General features: G+C 33.9%; 2 protein-coding genes across 3 annotated transcripts; both read left to right on the top strand.

The window, feature by feature from the left end:
* Nucleotides 1-2,612: 2,612 nt before the first annotated feature.
* LOC127087060 (protein ENHANCED DISEASE RESISTANCE 2) lies at nt 2,613-10,784 on the top strand. Its single transcript, XM_051027908.1, has 21 exons — nt 2,613-3,042; nt 3,206-3,280; nt 3,399-3,452; nt 3,554-3,619; nt 3,722-3,771; nt 3,922-4,028; nt 4,141-4,187; nt 4,277-4,377; nt 5,237-5,332; nt 5,444-5,508; nt 5,593-5,664; nt 6,005-6,151; nt 6,317-6,621; nt 8,388-8,451; nt 8,538-8,713; nt 9,027-9,128; nt 9,243-9,293; nt 9,373-9,516; nt 9,787-9,882; nt 10,099-10,200; nt 10,445-10,784. Exons 1-21 carry the CDS (start codon nt 2,857-2,859, stop codon nt 10,535-10,537), a joined length of 2,199 nt encoding a protein of 732 aa, XP_050883865.1. The 5' UTR covers nt 2,613-2,856; the 3' UTR covers nt 10,538-10,784.
* An 8,235-nt stretch (nt 10,785-19,019) lies between these two features.
* Nucleotides 19,020-24,319, top strand: LOC127087059 (GATA transcription factor 11). 2 transcript variants are annotated; one of them, XM_051027907.1, is made up of 4 exons: nt 19,020-19,251; nt 19,578-19,835; nt 22,975-23,664; nt 23,819-24,319. In XM_051027907.1, exons 2-3 carry the CDS (start codon nt 19,590-19,592, stop codon nt 23,650-23,652), a joined length of 924 nt encoding a protein of 307 aa, XP_050883864.1. In that variant the 5' UTR covers nt 19,020-19,251; nt 19,578-19,589; the 3' UTR covers nt 23,653-23,664; nt 23,819-24,319. The 2 variants fall into 2 exon arrangements, with proteins under 2 accessions (XP_050883864.1, XP_050883863.1); XM_051027906.1 differs by having other exon boundaries at nt 19,021-19,251; nt 22,975-24,319.
* The last annotated feature ends 771 nt before the right edge of the window (nt 24,320-25,090 follow it).

Here is a 25,090-nt window from a genome sequence, read left to right as displayed (position 1 = left end):
GGTTCTCCAAAATAAACTCGTGTCACTGAGGTTGGTCCTTCTAAAGGGGTTACTCCCTTCATGTGGATGCCATACATCTTATCTTCCCAACTTACTTGCACTCTTAAGGAGGTTTCTACTACTGTCTCGACATTGCATATATCCTTCGTCCAAAATATCTCAGAGGGGGAGAAAATGGAACCCATTTTCGAGATTACTCATAACATGTACCATGTTGATTCTATATTCTCCCTTATTTTTACTAGAAGGGGCGACGCCTCGACCGAGCCTTTCGTGGTCCAAGAGCTTTCCCCTTATGGGAAGATACAGGAGGCATGAGATGTCATATAGGATGATGGTTATCTCACCAATAGGAAGGTGGAAAGACAACGTCTATGAATTCCATCTCTCTATAAATGACATATACATGCCATGGTTTATGGCAATGTACACAATAACAGAACATAAACTGGCATGACCAGAATACTAGATGGTATTCCTGAACCAATCAGCGTCGGGTTGTTTCAAATCCAATATCTTCCTGTCATGGTTTACCAATTTTAAACACGACCGCTCCTGTAAAAAATATATATCACCACCAGTCTCGATTTAATTAGTTTAAAACATATGTAATGCAAAAGTAAATAAATATACCTCTTCTTTCCATACATGCCTAGCAACATAGTCTACATGGAGATGAAGTAAGGAGGTATCAAATGGGCTCCTGGATAACTCTCTAAAGGGGCATCAACAACGGGTTCCTCCTTAGCTTTAGGGGCTTCAGGCGTTGCTTCATCATCCAGGGACTCGTGGCCCCGTGATGTAGAGGCCTGAGGTAGGAGGCTACGAGAAGTAGAACCAGATGGTTGTGAACCTCAACGTTGTGAATCATCAAACGAGTTATCGTCGACTTGTGGCGTCATGGTTCTGGTTGCGGACCTCTCACACCGTATGTGCACGATTTTGGATACAAGATCGAGCCTAATCCTGCCAGGGTTGTTTTTAGCCATTATACTTACGTTAAAACCAGAAAGTCACATCACAAGTTCAACCAAAATAAAGCCAGACACAAATATGGAGATACATCTCCAAAAACATCATAGAGAAAATCTACAGATGCATCTTCAGATGAACTTGCGATTTTCTCAGGCATCACATAAACACCATTGATGCCCTAACCTCCAAACAAATGTAAATTCATGTCCATTTAGACTACCTATTTCCATTGCGCTACTGTCTAATGTAACTTAAACAACTTATGTTATCTAAAACATCATTTAAAACACAAAAAAAGAATACATTTTGAAAAGCTTATCGAATCAAAGTTTTGGACGAGAAGCTTGAATGAAGTGAGTAACTTTACAACATATGAAGTAGAGTGTTGTGAGAAGCTTGATAGGATGAGAAATTTGAATGATTGAGAAAGATTCCCAGTTGGGTACTTTTTGATGTTGAGTGACTTTTTAGAAACTAAAGGAAGAAAAGGAAAGAGTTTAGTGTGAATATATGAAATAAAAGTGTCTGAAAATGCATTTTCGAACCATCCATTGAATTTTTAATTAATGGTGTTTACGAAGATGTATCTCCGCACTCACCTATATGATATACAAAGATGCATTCCCGAATTAAATTTTGGTAAAATAAGATACCTAAGTAGTTTGCACTGAAGAATATATAAAAATTGTGCGCCCAAGAATGCATATCTGAACATAAGGAACATTTTTGACTTCGGAGAACAGTCTAATGGTGGAAAAAATAATTCTCAAATAAAAATGAAGTTCTATCATTGAAATTTAAGAATAGGATTTCATAATATTTATATATAAAATTAAATTTGTAAAAAGAATATGAATTTAAACAAATAAAATAGCATATATTGAAAATTGTGTTAGTGTTGTGTTGTAATAGTTTATATTTAATATTTATTTAAATTTTTAATAATTATAAACCCATAAAATTATTTTAAATCTTACAAAGTTTTATGATATGATCCTAATATTTAAAAGTTTTAATAATTATAAATCCATAAAATCATTTTAAAATCTTCCAAAGTCTTATGATATACCAGTAATCCTTAGAAATTCAAACAATAAATCTTAGTTGTCTTTTAAAAGCATTAAGATCTTATAGTCTTTCAAAATTTACAAAACTTTATCATACACAAATTATCATGTGAAACCTTAATCTAATAAACCCCTACATAAATAATTTACTACTAATATTTTATAAATTTCAAGATAGAGAGATTAAGATGTAACCCAAAATAGAAGATAGAGAGATTAAGAGAGAGGAAACAAGTTATTGTTGTGGATTCGCTAAGAAGATACTCTTATAGCCTTAAATCAATCAATCCTCAATCGTAATTCATAATAAATATTAATAATTTATTCACTACATATTACAGCTGTTAAAAAAGTTTTAGGTGAAGAAATTAAAACAATTGGTAGTTAAGAATTAAGAAACCTCTCCATCAAGTAGGCTGAAGCTTCTTCCTAAAGCCAACTAAAAAATAGATTAATTTAATAATAATAAATTTAAATCATAGACGTATGAGAAAAGAAAAGAAAAGAGCAGGGATAGTAAAGTAATTTCCTGTAGCGAGAATTTGCATTTACTACTCGTCAGCGAGTAATAGCAATGTTTGTCTCATGTGTAAAGGCACGCAACGCAACGCAAACACTTTCGTTACATTGATTTGTTCGTTCACTTCCAACTGCAATCTGCAATTCCAAAGACTTTCAAACACAACAGAATCAATTTATTTTTTATTTTTTTTATTTTTATTTTAATTTGATTAATTTCTCAGCTCAATGATTGCGTTGGAATCATTTTGATAAAAAAAGAAAAAAAAGAGTGAAAGGTGAATTTGAAAACAGAATGAGTAGTAGTAATGGAGATGGAACAACTGCTACTTCATCATCATCATCATCATCATCAATGGAAGGATGGTTATACCTTATACGCTGTAACCGTTTTGGACTTCAGTTTTCGCGTAAGCGTTACTTCGTTCTCGATCATCACCTTCTTCGTAGCTTCAAATCCGTTCCCAATTCCGACGATCAGGTTCATCGCTTTTTTTTTTCAATTTCATTTCGCCGATTATTTTATCAATTGAATCGGTTCGGTTGATAACGAAGTTAGAAATGTTACTGTATTGAGTTTGTTAGATTAGATTCTGTGAAACTGAAACTGAAACGGAAACGGAAACGGAAACTTTCTTTTTCAGGATCCTGTTAGAAGTGCTATTGTGGATTCGTGTATTCGTGTAATGGATAATGGAAGGGAGAGTATTAACAGAAAAGTATATGCTCAATTTAATCTCTCATTTTTTATTTTTATTATTTTTAAAAAATTATTATTGTTTTTTCTGTTAAAATGGTTGCTGGCTTAATGTTTGTTTATCTGCGTGAGTTTTGTAGGTGTTTTTCATTTTCACACTATATAACACTTCGAATCATAATGATCGATTAAAGGTGAGGTGATTATTAGTGTATTAGGTTTAAATTAAATTATAGGTTTTTGTTAATTTGAAATTATGTTTCAATTTGGAATTACAAAACTTTGAGTGTTGTAGTTAGGAGCGAGCCGTCCTGAAGAAGCAGCGAGATGGATTCAATGCTTTCATGAAGCGTCTTTGAAGGTATATATGTTTATATAGTTTATGCATGATCTGAGGCTTTTTTTTAGCTTGTGGTGGAACTGTTTGAATGATGGATGGAGCTATTGTTGTTAATATGTGCAGGGTGCCCCAGAAGATATAGGATGTTCCAAGAGGAAATGGCAGTCTTATAGGTATTTTTATCTTTCCTTTAAATGATTTTTACTGCAACAAAAAGTTTTATGTTGACTGAGTTAATAAGCATTTGAAGCTGTCTTGAGCTATATTTTTTTGTTGTATTTGTTGCATGATCTTTTGTTTCTTTTTTGGTGTGATGCCTACAGCTTAAGTGGATCTTCCAGTAGAAATCACCAAAATTCTATAGACTGGACACTTTCTTCTTCTGATGTTATTGCCCCATCACCTTGGACAATCTTTGGCTGCCAAAACGGTAAAAATTTATTTCATAATTGCTGTTTTTTTATTCAAAAATAGTTTTTGTAAGTTCACATGATAAAAACCTAGCTAAAACTTGCACTAATGTTTTTATGGGTGTAACGAAGGTTTACGACTATTCAAGGAAGCAAAAGATAGGGATTCTGGTGGGAAGGTTGGCGAAATTTCTTTTCAGTAAAAGGTTGTTCATATTTAATTTAAAATGGAAACGACTAATTCTTGAATACCCTGTCCAATCTCCAGAAACGAGATGATCATCCCGCAATAATGGCTGTTGGTGTGGTAGATGGAACTTCAGAAGCCATTTTCCAGACTCTTATGGCACTTGGTCCTTCAAGATCCGAGTAAGTCCATTAACTGGATGTAATCTTGCTCAATGGCACTGCTAGATTAACAAGCAAATGTTATTTTATGTCTTGGGATAATTTCATTTCTTTTATTATTGACGCGGGCTTTTAGTGTGTTATGTTGGGGAGGGGGGGAGTTGGCTTTGCATATTGTAACTTTTTCTAACAGCAAATGTTAGTACGAAAGTTGAACCTCTGCCCTCCTTTTCACTCCAAGTCCAATGCTTTTGTCCATTCCCTGAAACCAACCCATCCATCTTATAACCCCTTGTGATGGTCAGAGTTACAATGTCACCGTATATTATATCTATGCAATTTTACTATATTATTTTTTTATGGGTAAATGATGATATTCCTGTACAAGAGATTGTTGGAAGTATAAGAGCAAAACAAACTAAACCAAAGCTCTGAAGAAATGAAAATAATCCAAATAAACCTTACAGTCTTCTTATGCTCTATCTTGGAACGGTGTCCTTGCATTCCATCTAAGAACACCATTAGCCCATCATCATTTGCATAAAATAAAAGGACAGCATAATCGAACATCACCCAAGTTCCCTTCTCAGTTTAGTCCCCTCAAAATCTGCGGAATGATATGTCTAATAAAAAGGCTCTGGATTATATTAACAAGTCCATCAACCAAAACCAACATGAGTGCTTTGTTTGAAATAATAGTGTGTAGGAATCTGGCCTGTATACTTTTACATTTAACATTTCAATTAACTGCAAAGAGAAAGTTTAGTCATATAAAGGTTATGTTATAGCAATGGATAGGTAAGCAGAACAATCATGCTGAAATTCTATAAACCATGATTTTCAAGTGTTTTTTGCCTTGTTACAAACTATTGGTTTGCAGATGGGATTTCTGTTTTTCCAAGGGGAGTGTAGTTGAGCACCTAGATGGTCACACCGACATTATTCACAAGCAGCTATATAGTGATTGGTTGCCTTGGTAAGACCCAATCCTTTAATGCTTATCATGTACCACCTAGTGTTTTGAGGTAGTACCTACTGGTCTTTTTCCGGTAATAATTTTATTAGTTTCATATCATGTTTTTTACAGGGGAATGAAACGAAGAGATCTGTTGCTGCGGCGTTATTGGAGGAGAGAAGATGATGGAACCTATGGTAGCAACAAATTGTAGAACAATGTATTTGTAAATACACTCTTATTCTGAATGAAAGTAACTAATTTGGTTTTCCTTGACACAGTTATTCTTTACCATTCCGTGTTTCACAAAAAGTGTCCTCGCCAGAAAGGCTATGTCCGTGCCTGCCTTAAAAGTAATGTATGCTGAAACTGTAGAAATAGTAAACATTTTTATTTCCTTCTATTAACTGGTCTCATACTACCTAGAAAATAAATTTAATACTATTGCAATCATGATGTTGTTGCTTTCATTCATACTCACTCTGAACTTTAAGATTAGTTTGCCAATTCTTGAATCATTTTCCTTCACTTAATCACTATTGTCATCATATTATCCAATTTATCTATATTTCAGGATTTCCAAATTTGTTTTTATATGTGCTCTAGTTCCTCAGAAAGTTGAATGACAGATAGTTTAGAGGAAAATTCATGAATGATAGCAGTTGAAGTATGACAACTTACATTCTTTTGTAGGTGGAGAGTACGTTATATCACCGGCGAACATGGGAAAGCAATCTGTTGTAAAGCACATGCTTGCTATTGATTGGAAATGCTGGAGATCTTATCTTAAGTCCTCATCGGCATATTCTATAACCATTCAAATGCTTGGGAGAGTTGCTGGTAGTCTCTTTTTTTTTTTGTTGCAATTTTTATATTATTGAACATTACTATTATATGGTCACAGGCCGACAATTATTTTATATCACTGGATTCGTATATACTGAATCAGAAGTTTATTGTGCTTCTAGTTTATATTTTACTTGATTATCTCTCTTGCATGTGCAGCATTACGAGAGTTATTTAGAGCTAGACTAGGGAATTGCACTTTGTCTGATTATTCATCTGGAGAGTTGACAAGAAACAGAAGGAATAGTCTGATGGAAGAACATGCCAATTCCGATACCCAAATACAGGCAGATGAGAGCAATCCAGATAACCCAACTGTAGAAGTAGATCCAACGCAATCGGAGCATGCAGGCCTTGTTAGTCTAAATGATGCCGATGATGAGTTTTATGATGTTATGGAACCATCAAACTGTGATGAGTCGGAAAATGGATGGATGACAGAATGTAGTCACCAGAAGTCTCAGGTAAACATTTGATTAATTGCTTTAATTGCACTTGAAAGAAATGAAGAGTGCAAAGTTATTCAAAATGCAGTTTGTGTCTTGAAACTTAATACTGAGTGATTGCTTTAAATTTCAATGTTTTTTTATAAGCAGATTTCTCTGATAATGATCAGTCAATGCTACCAATAGGCTTTCAAATATCATATCATCTGTTGTTCTCAGTTCTTTATATGTTTGTGAAACACAGATTTACTTTTCCTGTTGTATTAGTCGATAAAAACTTCACTATATCTCAATTCGCAGAATCTGAGCTTGTATAAATGGTGTTTTTTACTCCATAATTGAAAATAGAGATTCAAAACAACTAGCTTTATGTTCACTAGGTCTCTGATATGACTCTAAATGTTTAGTGTTAGGGAGAAAATACAAGTCTTATCATATAAGGAGGCTGACTTCTCTAGAGATCTATGCCTGCGATTATGTAAAATTTGTAAGTAACTATTGAATCTCAACTTTGAAAAGAAAAAAGTAAAAGGTAATCAAAATCACAAACTTAATCTCATAATTCTATGATTTAGAGCACTGGGCAATGCCAATCTTACTCTGGAGTGCTATCTCACCAGTTTGCACATAAGATTGGTGAGATCTTGCAATCACTCCCTGCCAAACCAAAAGCAAGTTTCAACTGCTTAACTTTCTGAAACCCAAATGCACAATGTTTCTCTCAACCCTGAATATGTTTTCAGCCCCTCTAACCCTATTTTTAGCATTTTGTCCCAACCAAAAACAGCACTTTCATCTTTCTTTTTTTATCACGTGCTCATCTTCTTCAGTGTTCCTTGTGTGCGGAGCAGCGTCAAAAGACTAGTTTAAGCTGTTGGTTCCCTTGGTGCACTGATCCAGTGTTTAAATCTGTTATCTGTTTGGTCTTGTGCATCCTGTGTTTTTCTCAGTTGTTGGTTTATGACCTCATGAATATTGTATGAACTTATTGATTTAAGTGTTTGGTGCTTGAATTTGTTCTCTGTTTTGGTCTTCTCCTTTATCTTGTGTTGTGCTCACTTGGTGGTGTATGACCTTATTGGTTTAAGTGTTTGGGTCTTATTAGTTCATACCCATTTTACATCCCATGAGGTAAAATTTTCATTCACCTTCGCAAATAAAAGATAGGTTCACTCAATTTTGACCATCGTTTTAAACTTTCAACTATTAGAGATAGTTCTTAATTCATAATCATTTTGATGTTGGATCATGTTTACCAATTTATTAAATAGTTATTCATATTAGAAAGACTTCCCATCAAATGCTTATGTTTTGTGGTTGCTAAGTTGTGCACTTCATTCTCTTCCCTTTAATCTATGCTCTGATTTTCTATGCACTTCATTCTCTTCCCTCTAATCTGCTTAGATAGTTTATAAGTAGTTATGTATTTTTTTAACAGCTTAACAATTTAGCATTTCATCTTCTCAAAACTCACTGAGTGCTTAGTGCAAAGTATGTTCACCACTGCTGATGACATTGCAGTAGACGCATTCAATGTCAGGGATGTATTTAAGCATATCTTAGCTCTATGCATTTTTTACACTTAAGCATTTTAGCTTTTCGTGACATCCCAATTGGTTCTAGAATTTATTTATACTGCATACCACATAAGGCATTTTCATTGCTTGACCACGCAATCATACTCTTATTTTTTATTAGTATTATTTTGCATTGGAAATATTGTTAAACTTCTATTTTGATTGATTTGGCATTTTCTTGCCCTCCTGTGAATTTGAGAATTTCAGGACGTTCGCCACCAAAAGTTATCATCTGCTGCTAATTTTGTGAGAAAATTGCACGATCTTGCAGGTCATTTGGAAACTCTGATAGCATATGGTAACTATAAGTTATTTTACTTTCTCTTTGATTAAAAATGCCCAGAACCATTTGTGCAGTTCATAAAAGAGGTTATGTGGATTTGCAAGAGATGGTTGGAGAAGAGATCACTACATGCCCGTATGGATCAACTCTTCCAAAAGATCCTACTTGTACACTACCTTGCAGTTTGACAGAAGCAGATCCTTCTACTTTCCTGATTCGCGGAGAAAATTATCTTGAAGACCGTCTCAAGGTATAAGAAGAAGCAACACATTATCACTTTTTTTTGCAAAAATACAGGGACAGATCTATTTTTGTTTCCATTGTTCCCTCTTGTGTATGTATTTGTTTCACTTTTCTCCATGCTCTGTTATTTCATTAATTTAATATGAGCTGATCAAACTCAAATTTTTGCATTTTCATTCTATATTACAAAATAAAACTCTTTGATTAAAGATGCGAACTGAAGGTTAACCGCATTATACGCAGTTATCGTTTTTTGTTGTTATTTAGTTTAGCCATTAACTTTGTCAGTGATCTCAAATGTCTCGAATATTGATTACCAGGTTAAAGCAAAGGGGACCTTGATGCAAATGGTTGCTGCAGATTGGTTGAGATCTGAAAAAAGGGAAGATGATCTTGGTGGCCGTCCTGGAAGCATTGTGCAGGTTGTTTTCTCTCGTTGGTGTTATGGTTCTTAACTTTGAGTATATTTAGCCATCAAGTAACTACTTATGCTCTATAAAGGAAAATCAATTTGATGAATTTTTTAAACCTTGTAGAAATATGCAGCACAGGGTGGGCCTGAGTTCTTCTTCATTATAAACATCCAGGTTAATCAATTGTCTTCTGCTTAGATTCTTCCTACATAAAATTTATCACGACACTAATTTAGGCGTTTCTTTGAACCAGGTTCCAGGTTCTACAACATACAGCCTGGCACTATACTATATGATGAATACCCCTGTGGAAGATGCTCCATTGCTCGAGAGTTTTATCAAGGGTGATAATACCTTCAGAAATTCGAGATTTAAACTCATACCATACATATCTAAGGTTTGTAAAGTAATCACTGACGCAATCTGCTGAGTCTAAATAGCTCTATGTAATTTTGGCTTAGAAATTATTTTCCTCTATTTTGTGTCTTTCATTACAAAACATGCAAGATAAACAATGCCATATATCAATCCCTTTTCTCAGTTGTTAAAAGAGATTGATCCCCAAAATTATATGCATATGTGTTCCATGTTATGAAGGCAAAATTTCTGCTCTTATTTTGTTTAGCCCGTGGAATATTCGTGTTGAGTGTTGATATTGCTGTTTCAGGGTTCATGGATTGTAAAACAGAGTGTGGGAAAGAAGGCGTGCTTAGTTGGACAAGCTTTGGAAATCAACTATTTTCAGGGAAAGAACTATTTGGAAGTAAGTTTATGACTATCTTTTAAAAATGAACTTTTTAGGAAAATCAGGATAATATGCATACATGTATTAATTTTGTGATTTTAAGTTGGTGCATTTGAAACCATGTATAATGTATGTATTGGTGAATCTTTTGGTCTGCCAAAAAAAATATTGAAGCGAAGGAGAAAGAGTATCTTTCGTTTAATACTTATCTTGGAATTGTGGCATCCATTTCAGCTGGGAATTGATATTGGATCATCAACCGTTGCAAGAGGTGTTGTGAATCTTGTCCTCGGGTACCTCAACCATCTGGTTATTGAGATGGCATTTCTAATCCAGGTAAGATAATTTTGTAATTTTTCTTTCCTTTTAATTAATTGAGCTAAAATTGGGGAAATTATATATTACTGAAAATTCACATGGGTAGATTCAAACCAAGCTATAGAAATGCTGCATTTATGCATGACCTTATCATGACAAATGCCAATAATTGCCTTCTGAACGAAATTGTTATAGTTATTATTATTCTTATTATTATAATTATATGCTGATTTATATAGTAATAATTGAAATATATATTCAGGGAAACACACGTGAAGAGCTCCCGGAGTTTCTTCTTGGAACCTGCCGCCTTAACCATCTGGATGCCTCCAAATCAGTTTGTCTAAAGCCTTGATTTTCATCTGGACTTGTTACAAGTACGTTTCGGAAAAGGGAAATTCAAGTTGCAAATGTAGATAATTGAAATTGAAATTCTAGATTCCTGTCTCCATATACCAGCTTTCAGAAATCATTATTTGTTCAATCGATTATTTTATGGTGCTGTTAGCAATGTTAGGATGGATGGGTTCCGGTAGGAGTAGAATGAATCTTTTGTAAAAGAAGTTGCATTTGTTCATTAAAAATTGATTGATTTTTTTTCACTCCTAAATCTAGGCAAAGAAATCTTTTCAGTTATTTTTTGTGGAGAAAATTTCTCAATTCATTCCATGCAAGTTTTGTAAAATAATTAAATAACTCAATCCGAAATATAAACATTATTGTAGATTACATTATATTTATTAGAGTAATGCCAACCTAGTCTATTCGTATCTAGTGTATTGTTGTAACTACCAAGACTGACGGGTGTCAGATTCTGATTTGCTATAATATATTTATTTTTTTTAAAATTACACTACACTCTTCGTCTCATAAAAATATCATATTTAAATTATATATGGTAATTAAAAAAATAATTAGATTTCTTGATTTTATGGATAAATTTAGTATCATTTATCAGAATACATTTATTAATTGTAGTAGTTAATAAAATTGTTGAGTAAAGTTAAAGTTAATTAATAGGAAATAATAGAAAAAAAAATTATTGGATTGATATTATAAAAAGGATAATTATTATGAAATTAAAAAAAATGTAAATAAGATACTTTTTTGAGACAGCGAGAATAGGAAAAAAACACATTTGTAATAAACAAATCCTAAAAGAATTAAAATTACCTTCTTTTGCTACTTTATTCATTTCTTATTTTTATTTTTAATTTTTTCTCTCTTTCTTTTCTTCTCTTAATTCAAATTTTAAATTTCTCTCTTTTTTTTCTCATATTTTCTCATTTTCATTTTAATTTTTTTCTCTCTCCATTTTTTTAAATTTTTATTTTATCATTTTAAGTATACAAATTGAACTTCTTTTTAATTTAATGAAGAACAACACAGAAAAAAAGTGAATTTTTAAAATACAAAATTGATATAAAATAAAAACATAATTATTTTATAATTATTATATATAAAAAATATATTATAATTTATATGATTATTTTATAATTAAGTAACTTATTTGAAATTAACATGTGTATTTAAATACATTTTATATTATACTAAATTGGATAACAGTCAATAATCGGTGCACGCAACTAACTTTCTATTTCACGTGTCATTATCAAGACAATATCTATTTTATTTTAATAAATAATTATCTTTATTTGAGAGACAATTTTTTTATTTTTAAATGTATTTTTTTTTCCCTTCTCCATCTCACGGGTCTCTTTTTTTATATGATTATTTAACAGAATGAGTTTATACGATCATTATTCATTTTACAATTGAGTAATATTATAAATTGACATATGTATCTAAAAACATTTTATATTATATCAAATTGAATATTACTCAATAATGATACATACCACTAACTTTTAAATTCACGGATCACTATCAGAATAATTTCTATTTTATTTTAACCAATAATTATCTTTAATTGTGAGATGAATTCTTTTATTTCAAATTTACACGTGTATTTAAATATATTTTATACCGTATAAAATAAGTTTACCCGTGCGGACGCACGGGTATCTTGCTAGTTCTCTATGTAACTAACATTTGAATGAAAAGAAAAGTTTGTTATAGGAACTATGTTTTCTCTAAGTAACTAACTTTTGAATGAAAAGAAAAGTTCGTTATAAAAAATTAATAACTTTACTATATTTTCTATCATGGTATTAGATTGCTATAGTGATCCTAAGCCATGTCATCTTTTTCGTCAGCTTCACCTTCACCATCTGTTCAGATCTCTAAAACTTTGACACCGACAGCGTCGATGTAATCGATGATGTTCGTCGTCTCGTGTATTTGCTCAAAATTATGCACAAATTGGATGCAAAGAATTTTCTTCTTTAGCGACAATAAGTTGAACTTTACATTAATGCTTACGGTCTTAGTGATTTCGTTGTTTGCACACAAATTCCATCTCGAATTCTTAATAATGCTGCACATTTCTGGATCGGTTAATCCTACTTATTTGATTTGGTTGGAAAATGATCAAATGTTGTTGTCGTGGGTTCAGTCTACTCTCTCTAGCGAAATCCTTTATCGTGTTCTTGGTTGCTCGCACACACATAAACTATGAGATCATTTATTCAATCATTTTCATAAGTAAACTCGTGCTCGTGCTTGACATCTTCGTGTTGAACTTCATGCTCTCACGTTGGATTCGCTCTTAGTTTTGGATTATATTCACAAAATAAGAACTATTGTTGATGTTTTAGCTTCCATTAGTGATCCTCTACCAATCTATTATCACATTGATTTGTTTCTTCAAGGTTTATCTTCAAATTATGCTCAAGTTATCTTTGTGATTGAAAGCAAATTTGGCATCATGGATCTTGATGGAGTTGAGATACTCTTGATTGCGCATGAACTCGGACTTTCTAAGTTTAAGAAATCCTCAGTTCTATACATATTCTTCTTGAACCTGACTCACACATCACTTCACTTACATGCTTCTATTGAGTATTAAACCTCCAGTTATGAGCCTACTCTTCTCTCTCATGCTACTCCTAATCCTGAGCCCGAGCACCATGCATTCAGAGGTGCTAAGTCAGGACGTGGTGGTAAAATTGGCAGAGGCAGAGGGGTCGTTTTGCTAGTATTCAGTGTCAAGTTTATTCTAAGTTTGGCACACTATATTAAACTATTGGCATAAGTTCAACCAACAGTTTTAGGGCACTTTCTTCAATGGAAATTCATATTCTCATCCCCTTGGCAAAGTCACATGGCTCCTTATGGCAACAATGTAAGGAACACACCTCTTATGGCACTTGGACATGCTTCTCCTCTCTTTCCTTCACCCAGTACATTTGTGGCAAATGCTTTTCCTTCCTCGTGTGCCTCCTGGTTCCCTAACTTAGGCACGTCTTATCATGTTACTATTGAAGCTAACAATCTCCTACAGCTTACTCCCCTTGAAGGTCCTGATCAAATCTTCATAGGAAATGACCAAGGTTTACACATTACCTCTTATGGTTCTAGTTCCTTCCCCTATCCTTTCCAACCTCACACACATCTCACTCTTAGTCATCTTCTTCTAGATCCCACCATTACTAAAAATCTTATGAGTGTCAGTAGATTTTCAAGGGATAATAATGTATATTTTGTTTTCACTACTAACAAGTGTCTTGTCAAATCACATGTCACTAATGTTGTGCTTCTTAAGGGTCATGTTGGGAGTGATGACTTATATGAGTTTCCTCTTATTTTTATGTTTCCTACCGATAAGTCCTCTATTTTACCTACTTATTTATCTATTAATAAGGTTAATCCTAGGTCTTATTCTACTTGTGTTGATTCTAATTTTCCTATTGTGTGGCATCTTAGACTAAGGCACCCAATGTTCATGTTTTAAAACTTCTGTTGCAACATTGTAATATAACTTTTTATATTAAAGATCACACTCAATTTTGTTCTACTTGTTGCATGGATAAGACACATAGACTTTATTCACATGTTTCACACACCACATATTCTATCCTTTAGAAGTTGTTTATAGTGACTTATGGGGTCTCTATCCTAATCCATCTACTTTAGACTATACATATTACATATCATTTGTTGACACCTATTCTAAATTTACTTGGATTTATCAGCTTAACTCCAAGTCTAAGGCTCTCTCTACATTTAAGACATTCAAATCCATGGTTAAACTGCAGCTCGACTTTCCCATTAAAGCCATCCAGCCTGATTGGGGAGGGGAGTTCGGGTCTTTCACCAAATATTTGGCTGATTTGGGCATATTTCATAGAGTTATATGTGCTCACACACAACATCAAAGTGACGTGGTTAAGAGGAAACACATACATAATGTAGACCTTGGTCTCGCCCTTCTAATTCAAACCTCATTGCCCTTGTCTTATTGGGATTTTGCCTTCTTCACTGTAGTCTACTTAATAAATAGACTTCCATATTCTTCTATTAATTTTAAAGTTCCTTACACCTTATTATTTCACATTTTTCGTGACTATGCCTTCCTTAAGGCCTTTGGTTGTGTTTGTTTTCCTCTTCCTAGGTCTTATCACACAAACAAGCTCAATTTCAGATCCCAAGAATGTATCTTCCTTGGTTATTCCACTTCTCACAATGGCTATAGGTGTCTAGCTCCTGGTTGTAGATTGTACATATCCAAAGATGTTCTTTTCAATGAATCTAGATGCCCATTTCCTGGTCATTTTCCTATTCTCTCTTCTTCTAGTTCCCATTCCATTAAGGTTACTACTTCGTCTCCCCTATTATTTCATGATCCTATTCTTCCTGCTTATTTAGGTACTCCACCTACTACTACAGGCTCTTCTACTTTCTCAGAGTCTTCTCTACCTGATTCAGTTTCTAGGTCTCAGCCTACTTCTCATTCTCTTCCTGAACATGATTCCTCTTCTGCTCAGTCTAGTCATATCTCTGGGTACATTATTTATCTTTCATCTTCTACAAATGTCTCAAATTCCTCAAATCATCATGAGTCATCCACCTTTTCCTCATCTTATACTTCTTCAAATGATCAATCTATCCCTACTATGGCAGTTCATGTTCCTATTAAACCAATCAACTTTCATTCTATGCAAACCTGAGCCAAATCTGGATTTGCTCAACCAAGACTTGAACCTAGACTACTTCTTACTCACTGTGAGCCTAAAACTGTCAAGCAAGCCTTTGCCTCCTTACCCTTGAAAGTTACAGTGCAAACTAAGTTTGATGCCCTCATTTCTAACAAAGATTGGTAACTTGTATCTCTTTCTCCTAACAATCATGCTATAGGTTGCAAATGGGTGTTTAGGTTTAAGGAAAACCCTGATGACACTGTCAACAAATACAAGGCCATGTTGGTTGAAAAGGGATTTCATTAACAACATGGTTTTGATTTTACAAAAACTTTCTCTCAAGAGGTCAAACCCATCAACATTAGGGTTATTTAAAATGATGGTGGAAGGGAAGCCATTGTGTTTCACACTGGATCTTTATCTGACACTATTAAGTGTTTGATAATCTTATCAAGACCAGAACTGAAGCTCTGGTGCAAATTGAAGGTGGTAAGAAACACAAGAAATAGGGGTTTGAATTGAGTTTCTAAAACCAAAAGCTTTTCCAAAATCAACTCAATCAAGCAAAAACATGAACAAGAAAAATAACAATGTTATTTTTATACTGGTTCACTGTTAACGAAGCTACCTCCAATCCACCATACCAAGGTGATTTTTCCTTCTCAACAAGGACTTAATTCACTATAACCGAAACTGATTACAGACACCACAAAGACAAACCGTCTTTGTCTTCTTGAGTCTATCTGACTAAAACCTAGTCACTCAAGAAAACCATTTAAATAACTTTGAGATTTAGAAGTGTGTGTTTATAAGTATTGCTTCTAAGGAAGCATATTAACACAAGTTAAATACAATGAATATCTTCACACAATAACGAGCAACAACTCTATGTATGTTTACAAAGACTATACACATAAAATATATACTTTAGCAGAGACCATGTGCATGTTAAATAGCGTGAGCATTAGCTAGCATGAGCAACTTCTTCCAATCTTCCAAGTATTCTTTATTAAGGTAGTTAAAAAATTCGTTAGAGGGTAAAATTGGAATAGCAATTTGCAGTTGTCTCTTTGTATAACAGTTTGCATATAGGAGACAAAATGATACAATAATACTATCCTTAGCCCACAAAATCAACGTAGTGGAGGGAAGGATGATCTTGTACTGTGTACTATCTTTCTGACGCAAAACCTTTTGATTTTATCTTTTAATTTTCAGAGGCTTCTGATGAAATGTTGTTGAAGCATGCTTCGAAGGATCAAGAGACTAGTTGACAGAATCTTCAGAACCTCGATCTTTAGAGTCTTGACATAGTTCCTCAGAACCTAGTCTTTAGATTCTTTAGATCTTGTTCTTCGGAATCTTCAGAACTTTGAGTGCATAATATTGAAGGATGACAATCCTTAAGAGGCTCTTCAACCAGAGTCATAGACAGAAGCTTTAGCACAAACATTCATCAGAATCGTTGTCTAATAGCTTTCTAGAACTTGACAATATTTTGTAAAGCACTCGTATCTCTTCAGAGTCAGAGTGTGTTGATTCTAGAATCTGATGACGTCACACGTCAATGCTTTAGAGTCAGAACCTGTTAGCAAAAGCTACATACTAGATAAAAACCATTAGTGTACAAAATTGTTCTCTAAGAAACAATGCATTATCATCAATAAAACTAAAAGCCAGATGCAAAATCAAATATTATTCTTATAAATGATGCACATATCAAATATATATATATATATATATATATATATATATATATATATATATATATATATATATATATATATATATATATATATATAAGAAAAATGAGAAGCAAAAGGAATGCAAAAGTAATAGAAAGAAATGAAAAATTTCAAGATTTTTGATATATAGATCGACCTATATAAGTCATATGTCGATCTAGACATGCTATGTGTTGACCTGTAGAGGCGACACATGAGACATAACTTACAAACTTCAATACTGCAGCACATGTGTCGACCCATGCATCGTATGTGTCGACCTGTAGTTGAAAAAAATTCTTCTATAGGTCGACCTATAATCATAGGAGTCGACCTGTAGACTGTTTTTCACACAAAAATGAATTTTTGATGCATACAAATCTTTTCTTGATGCATGAATATTTTCTAAACCATTTCCAAACATGTTGACATGCTTCCTAATGCTAAAATACACAATGCACAACTAGAACCAAATGATACTGTCTAATGTACAAAAGCACTAAAGTTTTCTAATTTTGACATCATACAAAACACATCTAAACTGAAAGTTGCACTCACAACTATGAGGTTGGGATCTAACATATGTTGTCTAGGAGATCTAGCCTAAACTGTGGCTAGTTGGCACCACATATTATCTGAGGGGTTTCAAAAACCTTGCTATGATTGAACATGAGCTAGGGGATTCCTTCATGACTTCTATTGGTTCACCACTACATTGTCTATTTCATGAATTCCAAATACTGATAATGTATTAAATTGGTGCAGTGGATTTTCAATTTATACCGCTTCACCAACATAAAAAAAGAACCAGTCTGGGTGTCTTTAAACCCATCGAGTATAATACTTGTACATGAAGTCGTGGCATGTACATCATGGTCTTTAATTTTTTTTAGGGCAAAGACATGTCTTCCCATGTAAGATGATACTTGTTTGCATCTAGATGTCCAAATTGAAGATCAATTTGATTGTATGTATCATTTGTCACTTGATTCTCCCTCAATGTTAGCCGGGATAAAAGTACTAGGCTAGGCATTATAAGGAGTACGAGGTACCTATTGTATTCGGGAATCGACTGAATATCGATTTTATTTTGGTAGATATGTGTGTTTAAATTTGGTTCCTTCTAACTCCCCGAGTAACATACGTAACATAAATGCCATATAAATCGGCTCGCCCGATCTCTAACTCTCTGACTTGTTAGACCTTGTTATAAACCATATGTCTTACATTGGTAACAAGTTGTTTAGAGACTTAATATATGATGTCACATATCCTAAGTCAAAACATTATCTAATAAAATACATTGTCATTACCACAAGTTTCTCGGGTGAGAAGAGGCATAATCGTTGTCATTCTCATTATAAGTGAAGGTTCATCCGATCCTCATTGATCTTACCTCATTATAGATGATGGTGGTGGTTGATCTATGTTGAAAAAGCCAAACATAATCAAGATCTTGTGATTGAAAATTTTTAGTGTCAATTTTATTATGTTTAATTCAATTTTATTATGTTTAAACTAAACATATCTGTGTTTTAACAAACCGAATAACATTGAACTAAACATAATAAAAATTGTCTATATGCTTCTCCTCACATTTTAAATATTTTTAACCGTAAATAACAGTAGTAGTAAACAAAACTTAAACAAGATGTGGACAACATTGTGTCCATGTTTCCTAGTAACAAGGATATAGACAGTACATTTAAAATAAAAATAAAAAAAGATAATTAATAAATAGTTCAATAATTGTGATTGGTCCCTTGTCGACCGTCGGTGATCGCTGAATGGATTTTGTTTTTATTTATCAAATCTCCGTATGATACAATTATTCAAATAAATATTAATATTTCTTAGATCCACCTATTTTTGTTTTAATTTATTCCTTTTAGATCCATATCTCATGCTCCATCACCGTTACCACCTTCACATTTGACCAACCTCTTTTATTTCCTTTTCTTTCAAACTAGACTTTAAGTACTACTTTTTGTCTTAATGTATAAAAATATTAATGTTTTTTATTTAATTAATATCTATAATGTATATACTTATTTATAATAAAATTTATCAATAATATTTATTTAAGTCACGAGAGTATTATGAGGTCTTCCACATAGTAGCAGCGCCAGCCATGGAGAAAAACAAAACCTAATTTACCAAACATTTTTTCCTTTCCTTTCTTCATTTCTAACATTTTTCCTCTCTCTTCTCTCAATTTCAAATCCAGATTCTCCTTCCTCTCTCTCTTCATTCTCAATTCACTGCAATGTACTCAATTTCATCACTCATCCACTACTACGCCTGAGGTTAATTTCAACCCCCTTTCTCCCCCCTTATCTTTTAACACTGTTATAGATATTGCATGCATTTTTCTTTAATTTATTTCTTCTGGGTATTTTATTAATCTAGAAATGGTGGAAATTGATTCAAAAATAGGTGGATTTTATTGTTTTCCCCTAAAATTACAATGTGCTGAATTCAACTGTAACATGTAATTTACCTTGTTTTACATGGTTATACAAGTTGGGTAGTGTTTTTCTAGTATAAAGTTTGAATTTTTAGGTGATTTGAGTTTTGAACGAATGAATTGTAGTAAAGGGTGATAATGTGTGTTTGGTGACATTTGGAACAGGATATTCCTAACATGAAGGACTCTTGGTTTTTCGACAAGAATTTTAATGGATTGTCGGATGAGATTTTCGATGAACTTCATTTTTTCGATTTTCCGTTAGAAGATGTTGAAACTAATCCCGTCGAAGATGATTGGAGTGCTCAATTTCAAAGCATTGATGAGCCGTGCTTTGATGCTTTTTCAGTGACACCAGTAGGATTGTGTGGTAAAACCAAAATTGAAAATCCACAATTTGGGAATGGCTTCTCTGCTGCTCCTGTGAGTATTCTGTTTCTAGTTTTGCTGAATTGGAGTTTATATTTTAATGTCTTTTATCTACTTAACTTGTTATTTTCTGATGAATTTCGCTTCTGTTAGTAGTTGTATACTTTAGAAGTTGCGACTAGCTGATTATACTTCAATGCAGTATTCGTATATTAATGACTTAACTACATATGTGAAGCTGAAACAACATGAATTTGTCGGCATTAAGAGCAAAATTATGAATTATCCACAAATTCCACAGTTTTGAAGTTCAGTTTCCAACCATGGCTGTTTTCTTCGAGATTATTTATGCTTAATGATTGAATTGTTTCAAGCCTTTAGACGGAAATGCTAATGTTGTTACTTAGACTGCTAGAAATTTGTAGTTGGATTTTCCGCAGCTGTCTTTTTGGTACTTGGGCAACTATGAGTTTTCACAATTACAATTTTTGCACTGACAAGTGAATTACTAAAGTAAATTTGAATGGTATCAGCATGAAAATTTGTCGAGGTGACAGAAAAATATCATAACCAAACTACTTTATGGATAAAGAAGGGACATGTAGTGTTATCAAATAGTAACGCCATGGCCGCTGTGACGGATATACATGGCGGTTTTTGGGCTCGCCGCAATGGTAAATATCGTCTGATATTGCAGTTTTTTCTGCAATAATCTGCTATAATGGCACCGCAAAGCAGCTGGTATGGCAGGATTTTGGCTAACTGCCATCCGCCGTCAACAACACTATTGTAGAATGAATATGATTTAGGAGAATGTGAGTGAAAGAAATGGATGTTTTGTGTTTTAGAGATTCGGTTTTCACCCCTTTCGCCTAATAGGAAAAATTACCGAGCAAATTTAATTGCCTAACCAATGGTGGATCCAAAATCCTGAGTAGGTGGGGATTAGAAAATAATAATTGGTATCATACACATGAAGATATGGGTCGCCTACCTTTTTCTCGATCTCTTTGATCAATTCTATCTCATCCTTCTCTCCCTATTTTTCATCATCCTTCTCTCTCGTTTATAGCCTAAATGATCCGTGCCATTTGCTGAAAAAGGGCATGGAATCTGTTTAACTATAATTGTTCTCTGTATGATTTTATTTTTCAAACCATATCAGTAATAGATCAATAATAAGTAATAACAAATCATATCACAGGAAATCAAATCAAATCCATAATGGTCTTCACCACTGTTATCAAATATCCGCCATTGCGGTGCTATCTATGGCGCTGATATACATGGCGGTTTTTGGACTTGCCGCAATGGTAAATTTTGCCTGTTATTGTAGACTTTTCCGCCATAATCCACTATAACAGCGCCGCAAATTGGGCAGTATGGCGGGATTTTGGCTCTCCGCCATAAACCGCCGTCCGTCATTGACAACACTGGTCTTCACAACACAAGAACCATTGCAAAAAAACTAAGAGTAAATTATTTTTCTATTTAATAAAACATAGTATATTGTTGAAATCAAGCTGTAAAGGAAAAGATAGGATACCTGTTCCGATCAAATAAAAAATTGCGATGCGAGATGTATGATGGGCATGTGCCTTGATTGCGCACGGTGAGAGATGCAATGAGATTGGATATTGAGAACAGCGGCAGTGGTAAGGGGTTTCGGGAAGACAACTGGGAATTTGCGATGCGAGACGTACGATGTGATGGTGCCTTGATTGCTCACGGTGAGAGATGCAAAGGGGTTGGTAATTGAGAGCCACAGTAAGGGGTTTTGGCAAAACACAATTGGGAATACAAGATGGTTTTGGTCTAGAAGTTGGAAAACCTTATTAATACTATTAAAAAATATTATAACAGCGCAGAGGGTTCAAATATAAAAAATTAGGGGAAAAAATATAAAGACTTGTAATAGTGTGTGTAGTTTTTAATTGATGCACATGTTCACGCTAAAACAGATCCACCTCTGATGCTTTAATGTATACCGCCCGAGCCTATTCTGCGAGTAGTAACACACTGACTGTGGTGGTACTGAGAATTCCCTCGAAAGTGTGTCGCCGATATTGTTTATTCATTATCAGTAGTAACAGGAAATCGCCATAGAACAAATTATAGTTGGAAAAATTGTAAGAAGGCTTCAGTTGTTTCATCTGCTACTGACCTAAACTGTCCTGTAGATGCTGCCATTATTCTTTCTATAAGTTGGACCTTTGCAGCCTTTATGCACCTAAAGTTGGAACTTTTCAGTGGTTTCACGACAAAGGGAGGAAGCTTTGAGTTATCTTTTCCTCCCCATTCATATTGACGAAACTTCTTCTCTTGGTATACATTTTTGGATCACATTAGAAGGATTTGAAAAAGAAAAAGCTGACAGAAAAACACAAACAGAAAAAAAAAGATTAAGGTTGGGAAATTAGTCATTTGGTTAATTTTTAGTTGTGTAATGGTGGAAAATCATCAACCAATATGTTTGTTTCTCTGATTTAAAATTGTTTTCATTACGACTCATAAATTTTATTCAATTAATTTGTATTTTTTAAAGAGGTCTAGTAACATGAACAGTAGCACCGATAGCTTTATAACGAACTCCTATGGAATTAATTTGCAGCTATGTCAATATATATATTAGTTTTCACCGTGTAAAGTTCTAAGTCTCAGGTCCTAACAACACCTTGGTGCTCATACCTTATATTTTTAGGAGTGTTGCTCTCAGAAAGTGAGGAAATTTCCGGCAATTATATTTGAACAATCTTGAAATTTGCAAATGTTTGGTTATTTTGGATGATGAATAGAGGGTATGCATGTGTAGAAAATACGTAAAATATGCTTCATTAAGCAGTATATGATTAGATGAACGTGTCTTGTGTGATAGTATTGGGTAAATAGTGGGATCCTGTAGTAAACAACTGGCCCCTTGCACCAAACAGTTACTGCTTCTGCTCAAAATTTGAAGAAACATCTTCCGTCTGGTAAGGTGGCTGAAACTAGCTTTGGTCTGACTACGATGATTTGACTCGACAGCATCTGATAATTGATAATTATAGTATATGATTGTGTTTTTTTTAGCAAAGTAGCATATCACTTCGATTCCTCTTATAATTATTCATTTAAATAATCGTATCCATTTATATTGTATCCGATTTTTATATTTCCTTTTTTAAGTTGATTTGATGATAACTTGGCATTGCAGTGTAATGAAATGTCCTCAATAAAAGAAGTGGCAGAGACTGCTGGACCAACATATGGAAACACTATTCCCAACCAGGATGCCGCTTTCTATGAAAAGAAAGCCGTGCGTCAGTACAGCCCTGTTTCTGTTTTCGAAGGCAGTAGTGGTGCTTCCTCAGTTGAGAATTCCACCTTTGACCTGCCCGTCGTCGTCCCAATAAAGCGTGCTCGAAGTAAGCGCCGGCGTCCCTCAAAGTCAAACCCCGTATTTTCATTTTCTTTCATACCTATTTCACCGGCATTGCAAAAATATTATAAAACACCTGTGAAGAAACAGAGAAAAAAGGAGCTCTACGTGATCTCAGGCGATGCTGAGACGGGATCTCAAGAGTCAGTTATCTTCCGAAAATGCACGCATTGCGAGATCACGAAGACTCCACAATGGAGAGAGGGACCTAACGGCCCCAAAACGCTATGCAATGCTTGCGGTGTTCGGTACAGGTCTGGCCGCCTCTATCCTGAATACCGTCCAGCAAACAGCCCCACTTTCGTCGAATCAATTCACTCAAACTGTCACAAAAAGGTTCTCGAGATGCGAGGCGGCGGTGTCATCAAAGGAGGTGCTAGGAGCTGTTCTACATCGCTGCCATCAACTCTTCCCGGAAATTCGGTAGGACAGCATTATCATGGAACTTATTGAAAAGACCAAACGGTATACTAGTCTCAGACATGATTCTCCTCTGTCTATTGTTATAATTTAGTCTCATGTTATATTACTTAGCATCATTTGTTTAATTAGTGTAAATTGATTGTTAAAATAAAAAAGGTAGTAGTTGCATCAGATCAGTGATTAGTGCTTTTGTTAGGCATTGAGGAAACAATGTGTTAAAAAGTTGAAGAAGTTGAGAAAGGTATGTTAATGTAGAGATGTCTAATTGGATGGATGACATGACATGGCATGGCATGGCATGGAAGTGAGGTTATATATATGTATGTATGTATGGTTGAAGTAGAGACAGGAATCCTTTGCATTACTTGCTGCATGTGCTATGAGGACATGAAGTCAAAGGATTAATTAAAGGAAAGGACAATGATATCACATGTATTGTAACATGGCACAAAGAAATTATAGTGGAAAGCACATGCATTGCTATTCCATAGGCTGGAAAAATGTCTTTCCAGATTACAGACAGCTTCAACTTGGGTTTTGTTATTTACCCTTTATAAAACAGATTATTAGAATTTGTTTTAGTTTGAACTATAGTTTGTTTCATAAGGATATTATTATCTGTATTTTTGTTGTTCATTTTAATGTCTACTTTGTACTTTATATTTTATACATTTTATATATTTTTGTTTTTGTTTTATTGAGGAAGGCATGTTTGTTACCTTTTTACATGTTAACTGTGTTTTTTTCTTTTCTTTCTATGAACAGCATGTTGAAATTTTCATGTGAATGAACAATTAGATATTAAAGCATCATCTGTTTACCATTTGTTGTTGGGTTCTTTGGAAGACTGTAATGTTGTTTTTAGATTCTAATGCTTATGATGATGTAGTTGATAATCGTTCTCTAATCTCTTAATTGTCACATCTTAAAGTATATATATGAACATCACTCTTGCTAATGGTTTTAAGGCACACTTTTCTAATATTTGTCAAGCTTCATCTTTTCCATCTATGTGTTATTTGTATTGCATTCTTAATCTGATTTCAAACAGGTAGTTTATCCACTCTCCCCATTATTCCATAACATTTTCTTCTAAATCTGAATCATAAAGTATCTATTACATCCTCATTTATTCAAAGTTGGCAGTGTATGATATCATCATTTGAGTCATTTAAAAAGCGTTGTTGGTGAGTAACATTTAAAGACTATTGTTCAACCAAGTTTGAAAAGTTTAACATTCAAAGACAATTGTTGTTCATCCAAGTCAGACACGTCGACTTGGTAAATGTAATGTCCCGCCGGAGGTTGACCTACTGTCGCATTGCCGCCATCGATTCCGCCTCCATGTTTATTGCAATTTCAAAACATATTTCTTTTCTTTTCATTAATTAAAGTTTTAATGCATATTTCAACAATCTCCCCCTTGATTTGAAATTGTGATGACGCCAATTTATCCATCAACTACCTT

The sequence above is a fragment of the Lathyrus oleraceus genome, chromosome 5, assembly GCF_024323335.1.
Source record: "Lathyrus oleraceus cultivar Zhongwan6 chromosome 5, CAAS_Psat_ZW6_1.0, whole genome shotgun sequence".
NCBI classification, from domain to species: Eukaryota; Viridiplantae; Streptophyta; class Magnoliopsida; order Fabales; family Fabaceae; genus Lathyrus; species Lathyrus oleraceus.
This window is presented reverse-complemented; position numbering and strand designations above follow the sequence as displayed.